This window comes from Myripristis murdjan, chromosome 9 (genome assembly GCF_902150065.1).
Source record: "Myripristis murdjan chromosome 9, fMyrMur1.1, whole genome shotgun sequence".
In the NCBI taxonomy this organism is placed as follows: Eukaryota; Metazoa; Chordata; class Actinopteri; order Holocentriformes; family Holocentridae; genus Myripristis; species Myripristis murdjan.
Genome location: NC_043988.1, coordinates 4,717,227 through 4,737,776, shown reverse-complemented (window position 1 = coordinate 4,737,776; position 20,550 = coordinate 4,717,227). Strand labels below are relative to the sequence as shown.

General features: G+C 40.0%; 1 protein-coding gene across 1 annotated transcript in view; it reads right to left on the bottom strand.

The window, feature by feature from the left end:
- cacna1ba (calcium channel, voltage-dependent, N type, alpha 1B subunit, a) overlaps nucleotides 1-20,550 on the bottom strand; it is a 150,698-nt gene that overhangs the window by 11,321 nt on the left and 118,827 nt on the right. Inside the window, exons 31-43 of the mRNA XM_030059364.1 lie at nucleotides 19,166-19,367; nucleotides 18,310-18,474; nucleotides 16,361-16,471; nucleotides 16,198-16,281; nucleotides 13,420-13,536; nucleotides 13,214-13,279; nucleotides 12,999-13,090; nucleotides 10,700-10,850; nucleotides 9,837-9,964; nucleotides 9,501-9,597; nucleotides 6,108-6,213; nucleotides 3,973-4,080; nucleotides 1,449-1,564 (exon numbers count right to left, since the gene is read on the bottom strand). Of these exons, the coding sequence (XP_029915224.1) occupies nucleotides 1,449-1,564; nucleotides 3,973-4,080; nucleotides 6,108-6,213; nucleotides 9,501-9,597; nucleotides 9,837-9,964; nucleotides 10,700-10,850; nucleotides 12,999-13,090; nucleotides 13,214-13,279; nucleotides 13,420-13,536; nucleotides 16,198-16,281; nucleotides 16,361-16,471; nucleotides 18,310-18,474; nucleotides 19,166-19,367 (1,543 nt within the window). The remainder of the gene's footprint in view (nucleotides 1-1,448; nucleotides 1,565-3,972; nucleotides 4,081-6,107; nucleotides 6,214-9,500; nucleotides 9,598-9,836; nucleotides 9,965-10,699; nucleotides 10,851-12,998; nucleotides 13,091-13,213; nucleotides 13,280-13,419; nucleotides 13,537-16,197; nucleotides 16,282-16,360; nucleotides 16,472-18,309; nucleotides 18,475-19,165; nucleotides 19,368-20,550) is intronic.

Below are 20,550 nucleotides of genomic sequence, written 5' to 3'. Positions count from 1 at the left end.
TTACTACCAGCCACCAGCCAAATGCTGCTAAATCTCTAGCTGCGGCTGGTAACTGCCTGACTCCACAGGCCACAGGACTTTTGCTGGTAACCAATTGCTGTATAGATTGGCTGTGGGTCAAAACCTGTAACATGCACTTTTCAGTGGCAGCTATGAAGAGTTTGTGATGTTAATGAATATTTTGCCTGTTCACATTCACATAACAGACATAAACAGAAATAAAGGTTTTAAATTGATCATTCTCTTGTGCTGTTTCATTAACTTTACTAAAGTGACTGAGGGAGCTAATTACCGCCGGTGTGTGCTGTAGTTATCACCCGTTACAACAAGGCGAGGAATCACGATGGCATCACCCACGAAAACATCCATTTGTCATTTTCAAAAATCTTTATTTGATAATGGCATGAAACATTAATGCAGTCACAAATAAAAACATCAAAACCATAACAATTACAGCAAAAAAACAAACAAAAAACAAAAACAAAAACAACAAAGTGATCTAGTGTTTACATTTCCCTTTGAAAACTGAGGAAATTTAACTGATTTCTCTAAAAAACATAGGAAAAATGGTGATGAGCAAACTAGAATAAAAGGACAGGAAAATTAACAAGAAATTAGTAAAAAGTAATGAAGAAATGGCATGAGATTTAGAAAATATAAGAATAAATTACAAGAAAAAATGTGAAAATTAGCAAAAAACTGCATTTATATTATTAAAAATACTTTAAATTAATTACAAAGACAGACGATATAAAGAAAAAGTACCATAAATTAACAAAAACATTAAACAAATAAAAATATAAATCAATAAATAAAACAAATTAAGTAAAAATAAATAAATAAGTAAAAATCTCATCTTTTGGACCTACACTGATAGTAAGATAACAGGGGCCCCAAATTACCGAGGACCCCCAAATGTCTTGGCACAACACTGATGATCAAGACAATGTTTTTCAACCAAAACTGGCCAAAAATGGGATGAATATGGTTGTTTAAAATAAAGTTAATGTACAATAAGGGTGCATGTGAACAGCAAGATTCAGATTAAGCACTATCAAACTGTTAAATTTAACCTTACTGTAAGTTGACACTAGAAAGTTAAGACAAAATTCAATCTCTAGGCAACAGATTTTAGCCCACGGCCTGAGAGCTGTTTTGTTTTTTTTGGATTGTAAAAAGGGTTGGGGTGGTTGCTGCTTGTGAAGGAGGCTGATAGAGTTTGTAAAGATGAAAATGCATCCTTCCATCCCTGCAGGTTGTGTATGCATGCATCCATCCAGTGTGTTTCCATACGAGCAGGCATCAGTGTGTGAGGGCATGTGCATGCAGGTTTGTACTACCGCATTCATTTGTGCTTGCTTCCGTGCACGTTTGTGAGTGTATGTCAGTGAGCGTGAGTGGGAGTGTGTGTGGGCAGAGTGCATGCATCTACAGTGTGTGTATTATACCTGGGAACCTGCAGCACTCTGTTGCTGCTGTTGCTGGAGCCTCCTGGCTCGGTTCTGCTTGTAGTAGTCGAAGATCATCAGGGCGGCATAAACCTTCCCTACTGTCAGCTCATTGGCTGAGGAGAGGAGAGGAGAGAAGAGGAGAAAACGGGAAGTTATTCTGCTGACTCATTCACCCCCACCCCCCACCCCCTGTTCATTTCTATTTTCTGTTTGTCTCTGTGGTGCTTCAGCTTCAACAAAGCAACTCCCTACAGTTAATGGTTTTATTAATTTATACTAAGTAATTAAAATAGATTTTTGAGGTAAACAAAAGATGCATCATAACAGGATTGCCTGGAAATGCCTTTGTATAGTTTGGTGGTGCACATTTCCTACCAGAAGGTGGCAGCAAAGGCAAAGCTAGCAACTGCACTATAACACACGAACATATACATGCATATATAAGCATATACAAATACATACAGGCAAACAAACATCAGCTTCAATGTGTCTGTATTTCTGCAAATTTATTGAAAATGTACAAGATATAAATAGGATTAAATGTTGGGGGTTGTTTGTTTCTTTATTTTTTCAAATTGATGCAGTGTTTAAGTCTGCTCTCTAATCTACAAGACTTTGTTAACACACTGATTTTATTAAAAGCAAAAAATTAAAGATTTTGAATTACCTTGACAAACTGCATCTGTTAATCACATGTCACGAGTCAGTTTCAATCAGTAAAAATAAATACTCCTAACATTTCTGAGCAGCAGATGGCACATGCTTCCACAAGACACACATGACCCATGGGTGTCTGCAAGATACAGCCAACACAACAGCATTGCCACAGTGTTTCTCTATGCAATTTAACATTACAAAGTTAGTCATGCTAATGATTTTACGGCAGTTTGGCTAGGAATCTATGAACTGGGGGTGAGAGTATGTCCTGTTTTTTATTCACTGTTTTTCCCACCTGTCTGTCCAGACGTATATGCTTTCCTTTTATGAATCCCAATCAGCTTGAGTTACCTCCCACAATTAGCCATAACGGTGAATGAAATGCCCTCTATAAATACTGTTATAAGTATGATAAGTCTGCTTCCATTCTCCTTGTGACTTGAAGGAGAAATTTCACAGTGTGAGAAGTGCTTGTTGGAGAAAATGTGTTGAATGGAAACATGTCACAGCAGCAGGGAATGCTGCTGGCTCTGAAAACTGGACCCTTAAAAAAAGAAGTGAATTGCTGTGCTCTGGCAGCGCCAAGGGCAGCTCCTAAATGATGGGGGAAACCCTACTGGCATAAGAAGAGAACACTGACATAGCAGCAGAGGAAGGCGAGGCTGCTGTAGACAACTTGAGCATCCTTGATGCAACTTTTGTGCGGGGTCAACACATCCATGTGTTCAAAATTTCACTTTGATTTTGATTAAAAATGTGACTTTTTTTTTTTCTCTTGTCATTTGTCAGATTCTGAATATCACCCTGCTGAACTGGATGAAGAAATCAGAGTGCCACAAAAGCAGCCCTAATGCATCATTATGCACCATTATCACAAGCCATTTTAAAACCTTATGACTTGAGTCCACATACTTAACTTCTTAAAGTTGTTGCATCAATTGGAACACACAATTTATGAGCCCATGATGGCAGTTTACTGCAGATAAGGAGATGTTTTCTGGGTTAAGTAGGCAGGTTTTAAGCAAATAAATGATTAAAGGAATAGTTCACCCACATGAAAAATGTGATATTATTTAACACTAATGTCCTACATAACAACTAGGGGGGGAGGCAAATAATATTACATTTTTCAAAATGGGTGAACTATCCCTTTAAGGCCTTAATGTTCCTCTGACATATTATAATCTTATAATTCTAAGAAGTCTATGCAATTTGATATGGAGCATAAATAATTTGTTAACATGTCATTAGAGCATTTTACTTTATTTCACCGTTTTGTCATTGGAACATACATGGTGGCCATTTCTCAGTGTCCACGATGTGTGGACGCATGACAGTTTTTACAGAGCTACACACCCTCTCACATCTCTCACCCTCTCATAAGTTGGTTGTTAGAAATCCCAACTTTTGAGATGAAAGTGGCATAACATCTTCTAAGTCCTGATATGTGTGTCCACAACATTTCTAAATGATGGCGCTGATGTTATGAGGGAGGTAAAACAAGTCCAGATGGTGTCCAGATGGTGTCCAGCACACGCAGCATACTGGTGTCGATGATGTATAGTTCTTTTTTAATACAGCAAGATGATTGTGGGAGAGGTGTGAAGATTCTTAAACTTTCACAGAAATACAACATCCTTTCTATTCTTCCCTGGAGTACAGTTTTCTCAAATGCTAGTTTGTCAGTAAACAGGTGCACAAGAATGATATGCCATGATAAAGGATGATTAAAATTTCGTCCATTTTTAGAAGAATATCTGTGATCACTGATTTTAGTAGACAGCTATTTTTAACTTTTAGCTTGGCCAGAAGGTGAAAAATCAAAGTGAATTACTTTAGGCAGAGTGAGCAGTGAAACGCTTACGTTTGTGTGGCGTCACCAGCAGGTCCATGGTCTTCTGAGAGAGGTTGGGCCACACTGTGGACAACTCCTTCTTTAACTCAGCATCACACAGACGCTGAGCCACCATGCCTGCAGATCCACATGGAGACAATAACACAATCTCCTCACTGGTTGAGTCTAGATTTATGACAAGGAGTGAGCGAAGCAGCAAATGAGTCGTTCCAGAGGAGAGGCACACAAGAGAAGTCCTCATTAAAAGTGCCAATTGAGGCAGTGAAGGCGGAAGAGAGGATCCACCAGGCATGCCCAGCACAGCACAAAGCCTTCTAATGAGTCCAAATGGGACCTGTATTTACTCACTTTCAGCTCTGAGGAGAAAACAAAAAGCTAACAGCTGGCTCCTGAACATATCTGTCACCGAAAGCTTTTTCTTTTGAGTGGAAATGAATTTTTAAGTTTTGTAACTATGTGTTCCATTATGCACAAAAAAAGCAATTGAAAAATTTGGTGAAGCCTGGCATTAGGATTTAGTTTGAATTCAGGAAACTTAGTTTTTACTCCTGCTGCTCCAAATCAACCAATAACCTTAGTCTAATCTTAGCTTTCATGTGATAAAACCCACCAGTAGGTTAAAGGGTAACATTTTACATGCAACAGTTTTTTGAACAATGAGAAACAAGTCAGATAAATCTTGAATGCAACTTTTACATTTTTCACTGAATGGTTTAAAATTAATTAGTTACTTGTCATAACATTTCTACCGGTCAGACTGGTTGCCTTTTGTAGATTTCACTTGTAAGTAGTGCCATATTTTTGGAATTCTGCCACAATAATCATGGGACAAAAATGAGGGGAAAAAATGACATATTATGTTTCTATCATGCTGTTTTTAATAAAGTGATTAACCACTTATATGGATCAAAAAGCTTGGGATAGAATCATTCCTACACAAAGGTAAATGGTTAAGTAATTTGCTTATTATAATCAGGTAGTCTTGCTTTCAATGTTCATTTTGGGTCTTTTCATGCATGAAATGACTTAATGAAAAACTCTCATATTTAGAGCAAGAAAGACTATTCTTAAATTGTGGATTTGTTCAGACAGCCCTGCAAAGGCTGACTGGTATAAGGAGGTGCCCAGAGTATTCTCTGACTTACACCCTTCAAAGTCAAGGGATTTATTAAGATATGCAACCAAGATGCAACCAATCTTGGACATGGTGGACCCCTCTGGACTGGACTTTGTTCTACCTAATTAACAACACTGGAGCTGACTACAGCATGCCCCTGTAATTAGAATATAATTATGTAAGCCTAGTGTTTTTTTTTGTTTTTTTTTGTTTTTTTAAATTATGTTTGTAAAGTTGACTGCTGGACAGAATCAGCACTGACTACGGTGGTGGGATGTGTTAAAGTTTATAATTCTCAATCTGACTTGCACCAGGCTCTGACTCTGTAATCATTCCAACAGGTATGAAGGGTTGGGCTCTGTGCTGCAGACAGCAGGCAGCCACGGTTACGTGCTTCCATAGTGTGCCTCTAATGTGTAATAAAGTGAAAAAGATTCAGAAGAAAACAAGTAAAAGCTAAATTCAAGAGACTAGTGAGTTTTACAGTACAGTTACAGTGTTTTATATACTGTATCAAATTTGAATTATACAGTAATTGAATTTATAATCTGAAAAGTGTTTGAAACAGCTGTACTGTATTTTGAAACATTCAATAAAATTCAGCAAATAGTGCAGAAGCATGAACACTGTAGGTTCATGTAATAAATACATAAATGTCATTGAGACGGTCATCTGCTAGAGAAATAAAGGAAAAAAATGGTAATAACAATCAGCCACTTATAGTGAACAGTTCAGCCTGGATGGATGTGCTCACTATAAGAGGTTTCCACTGTAATTCTATCATGCACTTACAAGTGCTAATAATCCACTTATGATGCCTTATGAGTAACAGCAAGGTCACTTTCAAGTGTTAGTGGTTATCTATTCATTCATTCATTAAAACCCACTGTATAACATAGTTCAAACACATGGTTCTCAGTGTGGAATCCAGAATGGTTATCAAAATGCATGGCAAATTCACATCTTTTCTATTTTATTCTGTTTTGTTCTACTCTATTCAAGACCATGAGAGGTACAGGTCTCTGACCTGAGGCCAGTTTGATCTCCAGGGCGGTGCGGATCAGAGCCATCAGGGTGGAAGTGAAGTGGACTGTGTTGTCATCAGCAATGGGCATGTTCATCTTGACTAACCGCTGAGGAGAGGACAGGTAGGGGGCGAGAGGAGATGTTAGATATCTCATTTACAGAAAAGAGCCCCGTCCAGAACATACAAGTCAACCCAGAGAAATCAATCTGTGTGCTGCTGGGACTGATGAGAACTCTCCTCTACTGTACTGATTATCCTACTTGCCACAATGGTATTCAGTTTGATAGCATTGCCTGGGAGCTGCTTTGGCAAATTTCAATGCATATGTGTACATTTTAGGACATTGGTAAACATTTTATCAAGATTCAGTTCAGCACACAAAAGGCCTTCTCAAGAAGTACATACAGAAGAGACAAACTAGACATTCACATTCACTGCTATTGGCTACAGTATGCACTATGCTGCAAGTCAAAGTGCACCGGTGCAAGACTGACATCGACCGAAAAAAAGGTGAGAGAAGGCATGTAAACGCATAACCATGGAGGTGCCTCAACAATCGCAGGAGCTCGACTCTGTTGTTGCCATCCTAGCAATTATCAACTTGGGGTTGAGAGGGTTGAGTAGAAGTCTACGTGTACAGTGGCAGCTATCGATAAGGAGAGTGTCCATTCCACAAAGCCTGCGCAGCCTTAGCAGAAAGACTTGGTTCATATAGATCTGGTGGCACCACTACATGCATACATAATGCTGTGTGATTGTTGCTGTAAGAGTTGAGCTCCCCTGAACACAAAAAGCATTCACCTACATGTACTATCAGTGGCAGTGCAAAAAGTAAGACAGACCAGAGTCAGAATGTGACAGGGAGGGAGGGCTGAGGTGCAGACACACACACACGCACACACAAACACAAATACACACACTCCCATTTGCACACTTGCCTACACATACAGTGCCCATACACATAAGCACAAGGGCTGCACAATCAAAGAAAACTGACAGAGGGAGAGGCAGGGCTGTCATAGACAGAATGATTGTCTGAAAAAATCGACATGCCTGTTGAAGAAAATCCTCTGTGTTACGAAAACAAAGAAAAGCCTGAACGCTGGTGTCTTGTTTTCTCCCTCTCACAACATTTTTGAGGATTTTTTACATGGTAAAAAATGATTCACTGTGCTACAACCCCACCCCTCTCTCCCTTTTCCCAGAGGGTGTGACGTCACCACAGGGAAGTGTGCACACAGGTGTACTGCATGCTGCTAATGACTTGTATGGAAATCCTCTCATTCAACCCTGCTTGTGCATTATTGGTTCATGTCTCACAGACCGAGAGCTTAGTAAAGTGAAATCTGCACCGACTAAGTGTGTGGATATCCTTATTTCTACTTGAATTTTCTGATCTCCCTGCACCTTACACAATTATTTGAGCCGGGTGGAGCAGTAGTACTCCTACATTACATGGTAAAAAACTAAATAGGTCCAAAAGCTGTGTCCCTGTGGACTGCAATTCAAACTGCAATCAAAATCAGACCAAAATCATGTAATCATTTTTTTTTAAACAATATTGTACAGCCCTAACACACACACACACACACACACACACACACACACACACACACACACACACACACACACACACACACACACACACAAATCTATTCATACTCTCTCTCTCTCTCTCTCTCTCTCACACACACACACACAAACACACACAAACACACACGCATGCACACATTTCTACCAATGAACAGAAATGAGAGAAAGGATGACAGGAAATGGGCAGCAAAGACAGAACCACAAAGTGAAAAGCATACACAGAAAAGTATTTCTCCCACAGAAAAGCAACAGAAGCTACACACACTCACACACTGCTCCACAAAATAAAAAAAATCTCAGCTAGGGAAAACCATTTGAGGGAAATAGTGACATGACATACTATTTTTTTATTGTAACTAACACAACTTACATCTTAAGAGACTGCAGGAAAGGCAAGTGTTATTTACTTATATATATATATACAATAATATGTGAATGATATATTTTCAACAGAGTAGAAAATAAACACTAACTGGTGCCTATGTTTGAATGTTTTGAACAGATATCACTAATTTCCTTGGTAACATTAGCCTGTTGCTTGGAGTTGGTGTGAGAAAGACTACAATACGGTAGGCCTTCTAAGCTGTACCTTGCTATTAGTAATGGGTATTGCAGCTATGCCCAAAGAAACAGGGGAAAGGAGGGGAGTAAGAGGAAGGGGGCTTACACCAAAAATATCAGAGCACTAGCAAAACAAAGAGAAGAAACGAGGGAGCACTGCAGAGCACAGAGCATTGGCTTGAGTTCACGCCAATGAGAGAGAGGTTGTCGAGCACAGTAGGGGGGAGGAAAGGTGGAGGAAGCGGAGGGTCTACCTTGTAGGCGACTCTTGGTGGACATTTCTTTCCCAAACCTAAGGGTGGGGACATGTGGAGCAGCATCTGATACATATCGAGGTGCTTGATACGGCCACTTCACGGGGTAGAAAACCAAACCAAACAAAAACAACCCAAAATAGAGAAGGATGGGGAGTTAGAGAAGGAGGAGAGGAACAAAAGGAAGAAATCAAGAATGAAAAGGAAAAGAACAAAAAAACAGAAATCTGTTGTTATTTAGATTTCCCAGAGTGAGATGGAAGATGGATGCCATCCTCGGCCACTGTGAGGGAAGAGGGCACGGGGATGCATCGCTGTGGAGCTCAGGATCCCTGAGAGGAGACATGGGATGGTAGAGAGTGAGTTCGGTGGTGGAGGGGGGGAGGAGAGGAGGGGAAGGTGGGGTTGACTCAACACACAGGATGCTGATGGGGGAAGAGAAATGACAGCATCGTACGGGGGGGATGTCTGCCTCAGCATGCTCGCAGACATCCCGCTAGTGTTTCAACCAGGTTGCACGGAGACAAAGGTTTCAATGCCAGCCCGAACTTTTGTTTGGGGAGTTCATTCATGTCTAGAAATCTTCCCGGAAAAGGTAGGACCTCATAAAGTGCTTTGATCTGATTCAGATGCTTTCACGATCTGAATGTAGCGATCAATTTCCTTTCACAACTCCACATTTGCGTAGGTCGTAATGTTTTAAACTGACAATACATTAAAAAACGGGAAGCAGAATGTGTTTGCCGTCTAAACATGACAGACGGCTGGTGCAAAGCAGGCGTGGCAGGCGGCATGTTGGGAGAATGCCGCGGCTTTGAAAGCTTTGTTTCCACTCCGGCATCATCAACCAAAGCCAGTCAGTCTGGAGGGGCGGGTGCTAGTGTATAGGCGAATTCATTTGTGCACAGCCATTCAGTTAAAAAAGTCTCTTGGCATAGAGGTACACAAAGCACCCTAGTGACGGAAATGTCTGGTATTTGCAAACCTTGTATGCTACCCTATTAGGGCAGCTCTTCCCTAAGCCAAGGGGGGGTGAGATAACGCGTAACAAATTGTACATATCCTTATAGGAAATCCGTCCGCTGCGAAAAAGAACAAGCACATAAATAAACACAATGTTCAGGACAGCTTCAAAAGAACAATGATCATCAGTGGGTTGACTGCATACAACAAAGTACAGGAGCAAGGCCTCTGTATGACGCCTCGTTCAGTCACGGGGATAAGGGCAGGCGGGGATAAGGTTAGGGGCGTCTATGCCCTCCACTTTACTGTGTATGCTATTCTCCGAGGCCCAGCTACCCAGAAGGAGACATAGACATACCATGCCGCTGGGTCGTACTCAGCCCAAACCCGGATGAACTCATCCAGGTGATGAGGCCCCAGGATCGACGAGTCTCTGGTAAGGTACTCAAAGTTATCCATGATGACAGCCACAAACAAGTTCAGCATCTGGAACAGAGACACAGAATATCAGATGGAGAGCAAACAATTCAGACTGTCTCCATTAACTGCAAATAACATAAGTGTAGGATACAATAAACTGATTTTTATTAAAGATGGTCTTGTGGTTGTCTTTGAAGTACTCATTGTTGGAGCCGTGCATAAATTTGCAATGTTATATCAGTTGTTAAGCCCTTTGTATCCATATGCACTTCACTTTCATATGTTATAACGACTAAGCTCATTGTGCTAATTTTGCCTTAATAAATTAGAACAGCAACATGGAATTAAATTATTAAGTTGAATCAGTCTCTCTCTTGATTTATATATAATAAGTTGTATATTTTATTAGTCTAAAGAGGTTTCATGCAGTAGGTTGTAGTTTAAGGTCTACTTGTAGATTTTCAGTCAGTAATGTAAAGCACTGTTGCGCATTATCATACAAATTGTGAGGTCCTTGCTGATACCCAGGCCTCCTCACTGTATTGTCCTAGGACTCCGTTAAAATATAAAAACCAAATGGAGTTTGGTGTTTTCAAGTTCTGTTTGGCCAAGTTTGCATATAAGTAATAATAATAATAATAATGATAATTTTAAAAAATCACATTAATTACAGTATTAAGCTTAACAAAGCCAATGCATCTGGGAATTTGCTTCCTTCCAAAGCCAATGTGAGTGGACAGTTTGAATTATTCAACTGCCAACAGTTAGAGTGGGGACAGTAAATTGTGTAATTGTACTGACCAGAAAGGAGCAGAGGAAGATAAAGGAGACAAAGTAGAAGTAGGCAAAATCACTGCCACACTCCTTCCCCTGGGCTCCCGATCTCTTGTCACAGGGTCGGCAGCTCAAACACGACAACATGATCTCGTGCCACGCCTCGCCAGTCGCACTCCTGAAACAGAAATGCCAGCACACAGTCAGACAGACAGGCAAACATACAGTCAGCTAAGAAGCTACGGAGGTCTTGCAGGTGATGTAACATATGCTGTGGTAGCCATGTGCTGTGGTAGCCATGTTGTAAAGCCTCATCTGGCTAACAACAGCTGATAGCATTTTGAGACTCATGACTTCACAGTTTGGAATAAACAATGGTATTTTCTGCGCTGTTTTGCCTGGGAACTGATCACTTTATCACTGCTATAGCAGACTAATTTTGTGTTTAGATGAGGTTGACTTCTTAACTGGCTAAACACAGTATCAAGTCAGCAAACCATCACTGCCTTGTCAATGTATGTGATTTGCACAGTGGCTAATGTTATGTAGTTTCTAGCAAATAGGAGCTTGGAGCTGCATATTAAGATCACATTAGCTACTTTGATAAATTAGCTTGCTGGCTAACAGCTGTCTAAAAGATGATGGTTGATATTTCTTTAAGAGAAGGGATGCTTGGAAATGGTGGTGAAGATGTAATTCAATGACTCCTTGTCTATGTTTTACATGCAAAGACCCTTGCCCAAAGTGCCTTTGTGGATTTGAGAGGTCGGCTGTGACTGAGGATCTGGAGCCCACAGCATACTACACAGCAGCAGCAAGCCATAAACTGGGTCGACTGATGGTCTGTGGCACTGTGTCCAAAATCTGCAGTGCCATTTGGCTTTGAAAGACCAGTTTGTGCATTTCCCAATTGGGACTGAGCAATGAAGGGATACTGCCAGCGATGTTTAGAGGCTTTGGAACTTTCTGAAATTGCCTCAGCAGCATCGACACAAAACAAGCACATAAAGTAGCAGCCCAAGGATCCAGAAATGACTTTCACAGTTACAAAGGAACATTTTCCACTGTTCTTATTGCAGTGTGTGATGCAACAGATTTACCACGGTTGAAGTACCTGCCTACGGCCATCTGAGTGATGTAGGTGTGTGCAAAGAGTGTGTGTTTGGAGAGCACCCTCTCTGTGGAAAACTGGAAATGCCACCACCTAAAGTCCTGCTTTGCATGACAACCACCAGCCCATTTGTGTTTGCTGTATATGTTGCTTTCCAACCGCCTGAACCTACTTCCTCCAGGTATGTCATATGTAAATTTAATTTATTTAAATGTATTAAATTCCAATTTAATAATAAATGAATTTAATAAATCCAAGACAAAAGTCACACATCTCATATTGCCTGCATCCAATTCTCCATTGGAGTGCCATGACTGCAGGATGCTAGGAGATCTATGATGATTATCTATATACCAGAATAGTTCTGCACAGAGTTTGGAGAGACATTTCATTATTTGCAGCAACTTGTTCCTGCTTCTTGTAACAACCGAAGCAGCAATCCTCTTGAGGCCAGATCAAACTGCATACTCGCTGAACGCTCACTGACTGGCAGAGCGATATGGGCATTCGGAAATCCTCTGTGCTCCTCACTATTCACTAATTCAGTGGGAGCATAAACATGATGTACGATCAGACTGTATAATAGGAGTATCAGACTGGTACTGGCCTTTTATCAAAAGTATGACATTTTCATCATATTCAGAGTATGCATGAATTTTTTATTATTATTGTTATTCTTGGTTTCAAGAATAAGAATAATAATTCAAGAATAACAATAATAATAATAGTTTTACACTCCTGTGATGTAAATGCCCTTTGAGAAGTTTTCAAAGCTGCCAAGAAAAAAATTCTCGGGGACACATTGACCACTGGTAATTTTTTTTCCTGATATGAAAATGGTTAGATTAAAGGCACTGAAAATTGAGAGCGTCTATCCAAAAATATTGGTATTGGCCTTCAAAATCCCATATCAAAGTTTTATTTTTCAAGTACTTAAATATTCTATTAATATCTCACTCCATCTCCAATTGTTTTTGCATTTTTGTGCGTTAGGTAAAGCTGCAACCACTAGAATCTGAAATAGTCAACTCTTGACCCTGGGAGAGTTGCCAGTTAATGGCATAATTAGCAGAGAACACCTTTCAGTACGGAGGGAAATGTTTTATTTCCATTTTTTCCTTTAAAATATCAATGAAATAATAAGATTGTCACTAACCAATATAGTAAAAACAGACTTTTCATTATGAAAACAGATTACAGTAAAGCTTGTTATACCTGAAAAGCAGCATGAGAGCCTGAAGGAAAGTGCGGAAGTTGTTGTGGTGATTGATGGCTGTGTCCTCATTTAGGTCAATGTTGCCAAACACCTACAGGAGGAGACAAAATGAGGTAATGGGGTGTTTGTCAATTAATGTGCAATACATACCTTTCATGTTAATGGTGTAGGACTACTCTAGCCCACAGAACCAAATTAGAGCGGCATCACCCACCTGCATCCCAATGATGGCATAAATGAAGAACAGCATAGCAATCAGCAGGCAAACATAGGGCAGAGCCTATAGGGAAGAACAGAAAAACAAAACACACTTAATTATTCATACAGAATTATTGCAGTGCAGGGTGTTTGTGGGAGTGAATGTGTGCATGTCCATATGTGCCTACAAACTCGAAAATACTTATGTGTGTAATTGAGTACCTTAAAGGACTGGACGAAAGTCCACAGCAGGATTCGGATGGTGTATCCCTGCCTCAGCAGCTTGATGAGCCGAGCAGCTCTGAAGAGTCTCAGGAAGCTCAGGTTTAACAGCCTGTCCTGTTAGAGACAGACAGGACGTCCAGCACTTAGCAATCTACTGCCTTATCCAACACAAATAATCACAACCTTACAAGCATCTGATCATTTTAAATATCAGTGCTAGTGGGTTGGTTGCCACTTGATACGGCAATAGGGACATACTGACCACCTTTAAAATGCATCTTAACTGGATTAAAATCTGATTCATCACCAAAACCAGATGCATTTGGCCATACTACTAACCATGTGGAAAACCAGTGCATTTCTAATCCACATATAGCAAATACACTCAGTGGTCACTTTATTAGCTTCACCTGTACAATTTAATACAATCCAATACAACTGTTCTGCCATAAGGTTTACTGTTATGATGCCTATAATGCTCAGGTTTTCTTTTTGTCACAGTAATAGAGGTGTTCATTCACTTCTATGTTTGGCATTGAGCTCATAGTTAGTGCTGATGTTGGACTGAGCCGCATTTTATTGAGCGGTGTTTCTACTATTCTGTCCACCCTCATTGAATATAAATAGGGAGGACAAAAAAATTAGAAACATTTCTCAATATAATGTAGTCCAGTACAATACCTCTGCAATCTACAACCTCAATAATAAACATAGAATTAAATTTACACATTCTCCACAATGTTATTAAAAACTGAATATTATCAACTTTCTTAAAAGGCAGAATTTATGGCAGAGCTGTTGCACTGAACTGCATTAGATTGTACAGGTGGAGTGTATATACATAGAAACAGACCACAAATCAAACATGAGTTGGGCATCCTGGGTAACAAACATCCCTATTAAACACAGACAGTCAGGATAGCCATGGATGGGGAACAAGTGAAACAGTTCTAAAGGATGTAAATATTACAACAGGAAGTGGCCTGCAGGGCAATCTGCATTTTGGTAAACGAACGACCATCAGATGACTAAATCAGACTACTTCTTATTCTAGCTGTCTAATTTGGGATGCGAAATAAATGCAATTAACTACCTGATAGGACTAATGACCAGTAGCACTCCAGTGCCAGTAGCACTCTGGGCACCAAAAGAGCAGAACTGAGGATCTTAGTGTTAATGACACATATAAAGGGAGCCATTCTTCTCATAACTATCTTGATTTATTAGTGGTTCTTTCATTGTTTGTTTACTCATCATTCTAGAGCGGGAACAGATAACCATTTGCCAAAAGTCTGTAAGTTTTCATTCTAAGCAAACACTACAGCAGTTTATCAAACACTGGTTCATAGACAACACAGAGAAATGAATGTGACGGAGTGTGGACAAATGATGTATTTATGCTCCAAATGATATAACTGCAAGCTGAACAACTAGGCACACTGTAGTGCCGCCATAAGACTGACAGAATGCAGACGATACTGCAGTACCTTTGTCCCTGACTGGCAGAGCTTTTCTCATTGGAGATCTGAAGTCAGAGTTTTCAGGTGCACGGTCAAGCACAGTCAAGTTCATTTAGGCAGCCTTTCATCACAAGCATGCCTCAAAGGATTTGATGATCTTCACGAGAAGCACAAAAACCAGGAATGCTGAGGTTTGGCACTGATAGCACGTCTGTGGCTTCAGTGTGTCTTGTCACCCAGAAACAAGCATAAGTGACACAGGGTCTGGTGGCAGGTGTGTTACTTAGTTAATCCACTGCTATAGTGTTTGGTTGGAATGACTTGGCCTTCCATGGTGCATGGTTGTGCCACAGGTGTCCAACGCTGGTGTTGAGACTTAGTCGTTTTGAACCCAATGTAATACAATTCTCATCCTATGAGCTAGGGTCATTAAAACATACCATATTGGGATGACCCACATCCTACTTTGTGCCATGGCTTTCACAACTATTTCTCTAGAGAGGAGGATATGGCACATACTCTATCTTAATGTGTGAGTTAAAAGCAGAGAATCGCAATGGAAAGTCACTCACCGTAGTCTAGTGACGATTTGGACCAGAGGATGGCAACACCGTTGAGGACAATCGACAAGATGACAAAGCAGAGAGAGAGACAAAGACAGAGAGAGAGAGAAGACCACAATAGAGCAGAGAAGAGGAAGATAGTAAGGAAGCAACAAGGAGAGGCGAGAAAACTAACAGTCATATTGCACAACATAAACTGATTAAGCCCACAAACACACACATGGAAATCAGTCAGGCTACTGCACAGCGGAACACACATTTAAACAGAAAACTGCACTGTAAAAAGCAGCCTTGACCGGATAGAGTGAACAGCGTTAACAACACAAACAGCACAACAGCCATGTTGCTTTGCTCTACACCGCATAGAAAAGATAGCCCTGATTACTCTCTAAGCTAGATTCAAGGAAGGTGTCCATCCTCAGATCCTATATCAGGCCTTGAGGATAGATTGATGCTATAAACACAAGCCTCTTTCACAATCCCCCCCCCTTTTTCTTTTTTTTTCTCTTTCTCTATCCCCCAACTACCCCCCTCTCCTTGTCTAAGCTATCAGGGTCTTTGGATCATGTCCAAGTCATTGTCTTTGCTGATATGGCCAGTTAGCGGTTCTGTGCAAAGCTTGGTGTACAGGCTGCTTTGTGTGTCACTGTCATTGCCCTAACTCGTTACCATGAACACATGGTACAATTAATCCAATGCATTGAGCTTTGGGGAAGTGAGGTGGGTGTGTGTGTTGGGTGGGGTGCTCTTACATTGATTTCAGTGACCAGGATGTCAGTGATGCTCCCCAATACTGTCACAAAGTCAAACACATTCCAGGCGTCCTTCAGGTAATTCTGAGGAAAACATGAGTTCAGAATTGGTTGTTGTTAAGTACTCAGTACAGTAATATGTGGAAGTTAAACTGTAACCCACCAGTGGACCGAAAGCAATGATCTTGAGAATGCATTCCAGGGAGAAGAGGGCAGTGAAGATGATGTTGAGGTTCTTCAGCATAGCTTCATAGAAGTCAGGAGCTCCATGGAACTGGGGAACACATGGGAAAAGACCTTTTCAACTTTTCCCCTGCAGGACGCTCATTAGCATTGGGGTGCTCAGCCTCATGGTACACACCAGGTGGAAACCTAACCAGCTGGAGAGCCGGTGTGCCTCAAGGAGAAAAGCTACATATTGTAACTTCAACAATCAGTGCTAAGGAGTGTAATAGCTATTCTAAATACTGTACAGAACTGTTTTACTTTGTTGTGTTACTTTCTAAAATGTACAAGTGCTGATCCATGATTACATGATGCATCTTTGATTACATGAACTCACCACCGTATATCATAACAGCTGATCATATTAAGAGGAAATTGGCAACAGTATCAATTTGTAAACCTGATCTTAAAACCCACTTCTTTAACCATAGCCTGTAGTGAATAAATCTTAAGTTGAAGTGGTTTTCAGTGAAATTATCTTGAGAGAATGTCAAATATACACCCAATAAGGATTATTCTCAACATTACTGATGTTAGTTGCAGTCACAGCAGTGTCAAGTGTGCTTTGAAGCAAATTCAACTGAAACACAAATGAATCACAAAAATATCATCCAAACTAGTGTGTAGTTTTGGGGCCTTCATCAGTTTTTTTGGTGTATGGATTTTGCTCAATGATACGGTACAATAGGATATTATAGTGTCTGTGCAGATTAGAGCAGAAATAAAAAAAGTGTTTTGAATCAACATCTTTCACAAATAGGCTAACATGAGTGAGAAGATCCAGTGTATTTTGTTTCTGAATAAACTCCCTGACTATCTGCACTCCTCTGTCAGCATATTTCCCACAGGAGTGCTTTGATCCAACCTGTTATACTTGCTGATATCAAAACAAGAAGGTATGAGTGATGTGATCAGAAGCCTCTGATGGTCACTGATGGATGTGATTTGTGAAGTGTTAAACAATAACTTAGTTGAGGTCCTTTGCTTAAGTAACACAAGTTACTTCAGACAACTGCTTTTTTTGGAACAGTGACTATAATGTGATCACAGAAAATTGAAAACATAATCTCATATATCACTTTGTTACTGGGGAAAGTAATCTAATTATAGCAATGTTATTTTGTATTGCATTATTCCCAACAATGGTGATTATCAGTAAGTTCAAGAGGGATTTCATATTTTCAAAGAAAAAGAACTAGATTAAGCATCAAGTTAGCCAACATGGCTGGACAGACAAAGAAAAGAACACCAATTATGGAAAATCCAAAGAAAAAGATACACAAAACACCAGCAATGACCACTGAGACACTCAGCAGCCAATGAAAAATATGAATGCTAGGTTCTATTCTATAGCCAAGGTTATCTCAGCAATCACTGTTGGAGAAATTCAGTTCCATTGACCAAGTTTTCTTTGCCTTTGTGTGAATTTTAACCCGTAAAATTCTGTGAATGACCTTTTGACAGACGCGCTGGTGGGCTTGGGTACCTTGTCCACCAGCTTAGCCACTTCTATGCGAACCTCAATGTGGAAATCAAACAGAAATGTAAAAATCCTTCCCGAAGGAAATTATTTTTGAGTAATTTGCACAAAAACGTCTTGAAAGTTTGGTGTGAATTGCTTTTTCACTTAAGATGAAACATGATGCATCATAGCTTTTTGCGCTGGTGGTGCAGCAGGTGCCTTTTATTTTTTCGCCCCTGCCGTTCAAACAGCCTGAGTCTGCCACTGAACAGATGAATATTTAGCATCTAACAATATCTAACAAGCTTATCTTATTTCACATCTTCAGTTCAAACTCTTTTAGAACATACCGTATGTGAATACTGTACACGAATACTGTACACTCCAAGTATTCAATTTTTAATATCTTTGGTAGAAGCTCTTACCTTCATCATGAGTACCACGGTGTTGAGGGCAATCATGATCATGATGGAGTACTCAAATGGCGCTGAAACCACAAACTTCCACATCCTGTACTGGAAGGACTGCGTGTTTTCTGGCATGTAGCGAGTCAGAGGCTTGGCATTGATGGCAAAGTCAATACAAGCCCGCTGCAATGAACACAAATGCAGCATTCCATTCAACAGCTTCATCATTTCTCAGTGCACTCCTTTCAAAAGTAAGTCTTGATTGGAGGAATGGATATCTGGCATCTAAGGGGACCTACTGAAATTCCACAACTATTTATCACAGCGAAACTGAGTGCAACATTTCCTCAACAGTAAAAAGCAGCATTTTTGTTCAAATGTACCACATACTGTTTTTGGTTGTTTTTGGAATCACTGATTTATTATATACTCCGGATGGTTATTAATTAACTGCCCCCTGGAGTCAGCGGTGAAAAGGTGAAAAATTGATTTAGAGAGATTATAGATTTAGTCATTATAGCACCTCTGTTATAAAATGTTACAAAGTTGGGCATTCCAATATTACATCATCAGCAATCCAGTTTTTATTATAAATGAAGAGTAAATGAAATCTGTTTCAGGAAAAACAAAACCAACAAAAAAACATATATTATATCTACATATCTGAAATCCTTCCCACCTGGCATCATTTTAGATGTTACAACCCATCTGTATTTGTGGATCAACACAGCTTTGGATGATAATGATAATGATAATAAAAAAACAAAACAAAAAACATCATCAACAACAACATCCCAGGTACTAAACAGATGTAATCAAGAGCTTTAATTTGATAAATAAAACTCAAAGTTGCTTGTAATTTTTCCGGTTATACCTCATTCTTCTCCAAGCTGCACTCGGACATGGCCTTGTCCCCCTGCTCCTGAAAGGTGATAATGATCAGAGCGACAAAGATGTTGACGAAGAAGAAAGGGAAGACCACGAAGTAGACCACATAGAAGATGGAGATCTCTATCCGATAGCCCGGACTCGGACCCTGGTCTTCAAAGGTGGCATCCACAGAGTGCTTTAAGACTCTGGAAACACATGTGCACATCAGGAAACAAGAGTTAAGATGTGGAGTAAATAGTATGCAATCTTTTTTTAACTTAAACTTTATAGGCCCCATTTGCTGCAATGAAAGTTATATGTATTTTGACCATGCACAAGGTAATCTGGATGAGGGAATAAAGACCAGGCTGCTGTACTACACACAATGTTATCAGATATTAACACTTAAAACTCTCTTTATGAACAAAAATAGCCATGACAATTAATATTGAGGACGGGAGATATGGAGGCTTATTCTCATTAACAGCACTAATATAATCTTAGCAGCAAAAGTAGCCCCATGCTACTCTATGCGAGCCTTCAGGTTATAAAGAGTGAGCTGTATGATACAATAACCGACTTTCAGTTCTGAGATGGATTCATCAATTGCCAATCTAGCATTTTTACATTTTTACAAGATAGGTCACAGATCTCACAATCGGCTAGATGGTGGCAATATATTAAACAATTTCACGTTTGGCCAAAAATGTCGCAATCATGTATGGCACATTGGAAAATGTCCCATCAGCACATTCAGGGCATTGGGCTGGATTCCACAAACAAAGCCCAATGCCCAATCACCCAATGACGCTCATCATCTTTGCTGAAAGACCCCAATCAAATTGTTTGAGTCATGCACTGATCTGGAGAAAAATTACACGTGTTTATCTCATCACATTTCAACTACTACAACTCCATGTACACGTGTCTCCCGAAAGTCTCCCCATCGCCTCCAGCTCACACAAAATGCTGCAGCTCAGCTCTGAACTGGTTCCAAATATGTGACCATATTACACATATTTTAATGTCTTTACATTGGCTACTTATGTCTTTTAGAATTAATTTTAAAGTCCTTTAATCATGGTTTGGTTTGGCACCTCCATATATCTCCGAGCTGCTCTCCTCTTATGACCAAACATGCTGCCTGCGATCCTCAGGCAAAGTGCTGTTATTCATTCCAAAGTCAAAGCTAGAAACTAAAGGTGACTGTGCATTTGCTGTTAGAGCCCCCAGACTTAGGAATGCGCTGCCTCAGGAGATCAGGCGGGCTGAATCGGTCTCCCATTTTAAATCACTTCTCAACACACACTTGCATAAAGCTGCTCCTCAAGATTAGAAACTGATAAAAAAAAATTTAAAAAAAACATCCTGGAATTTGTATAATGTTGA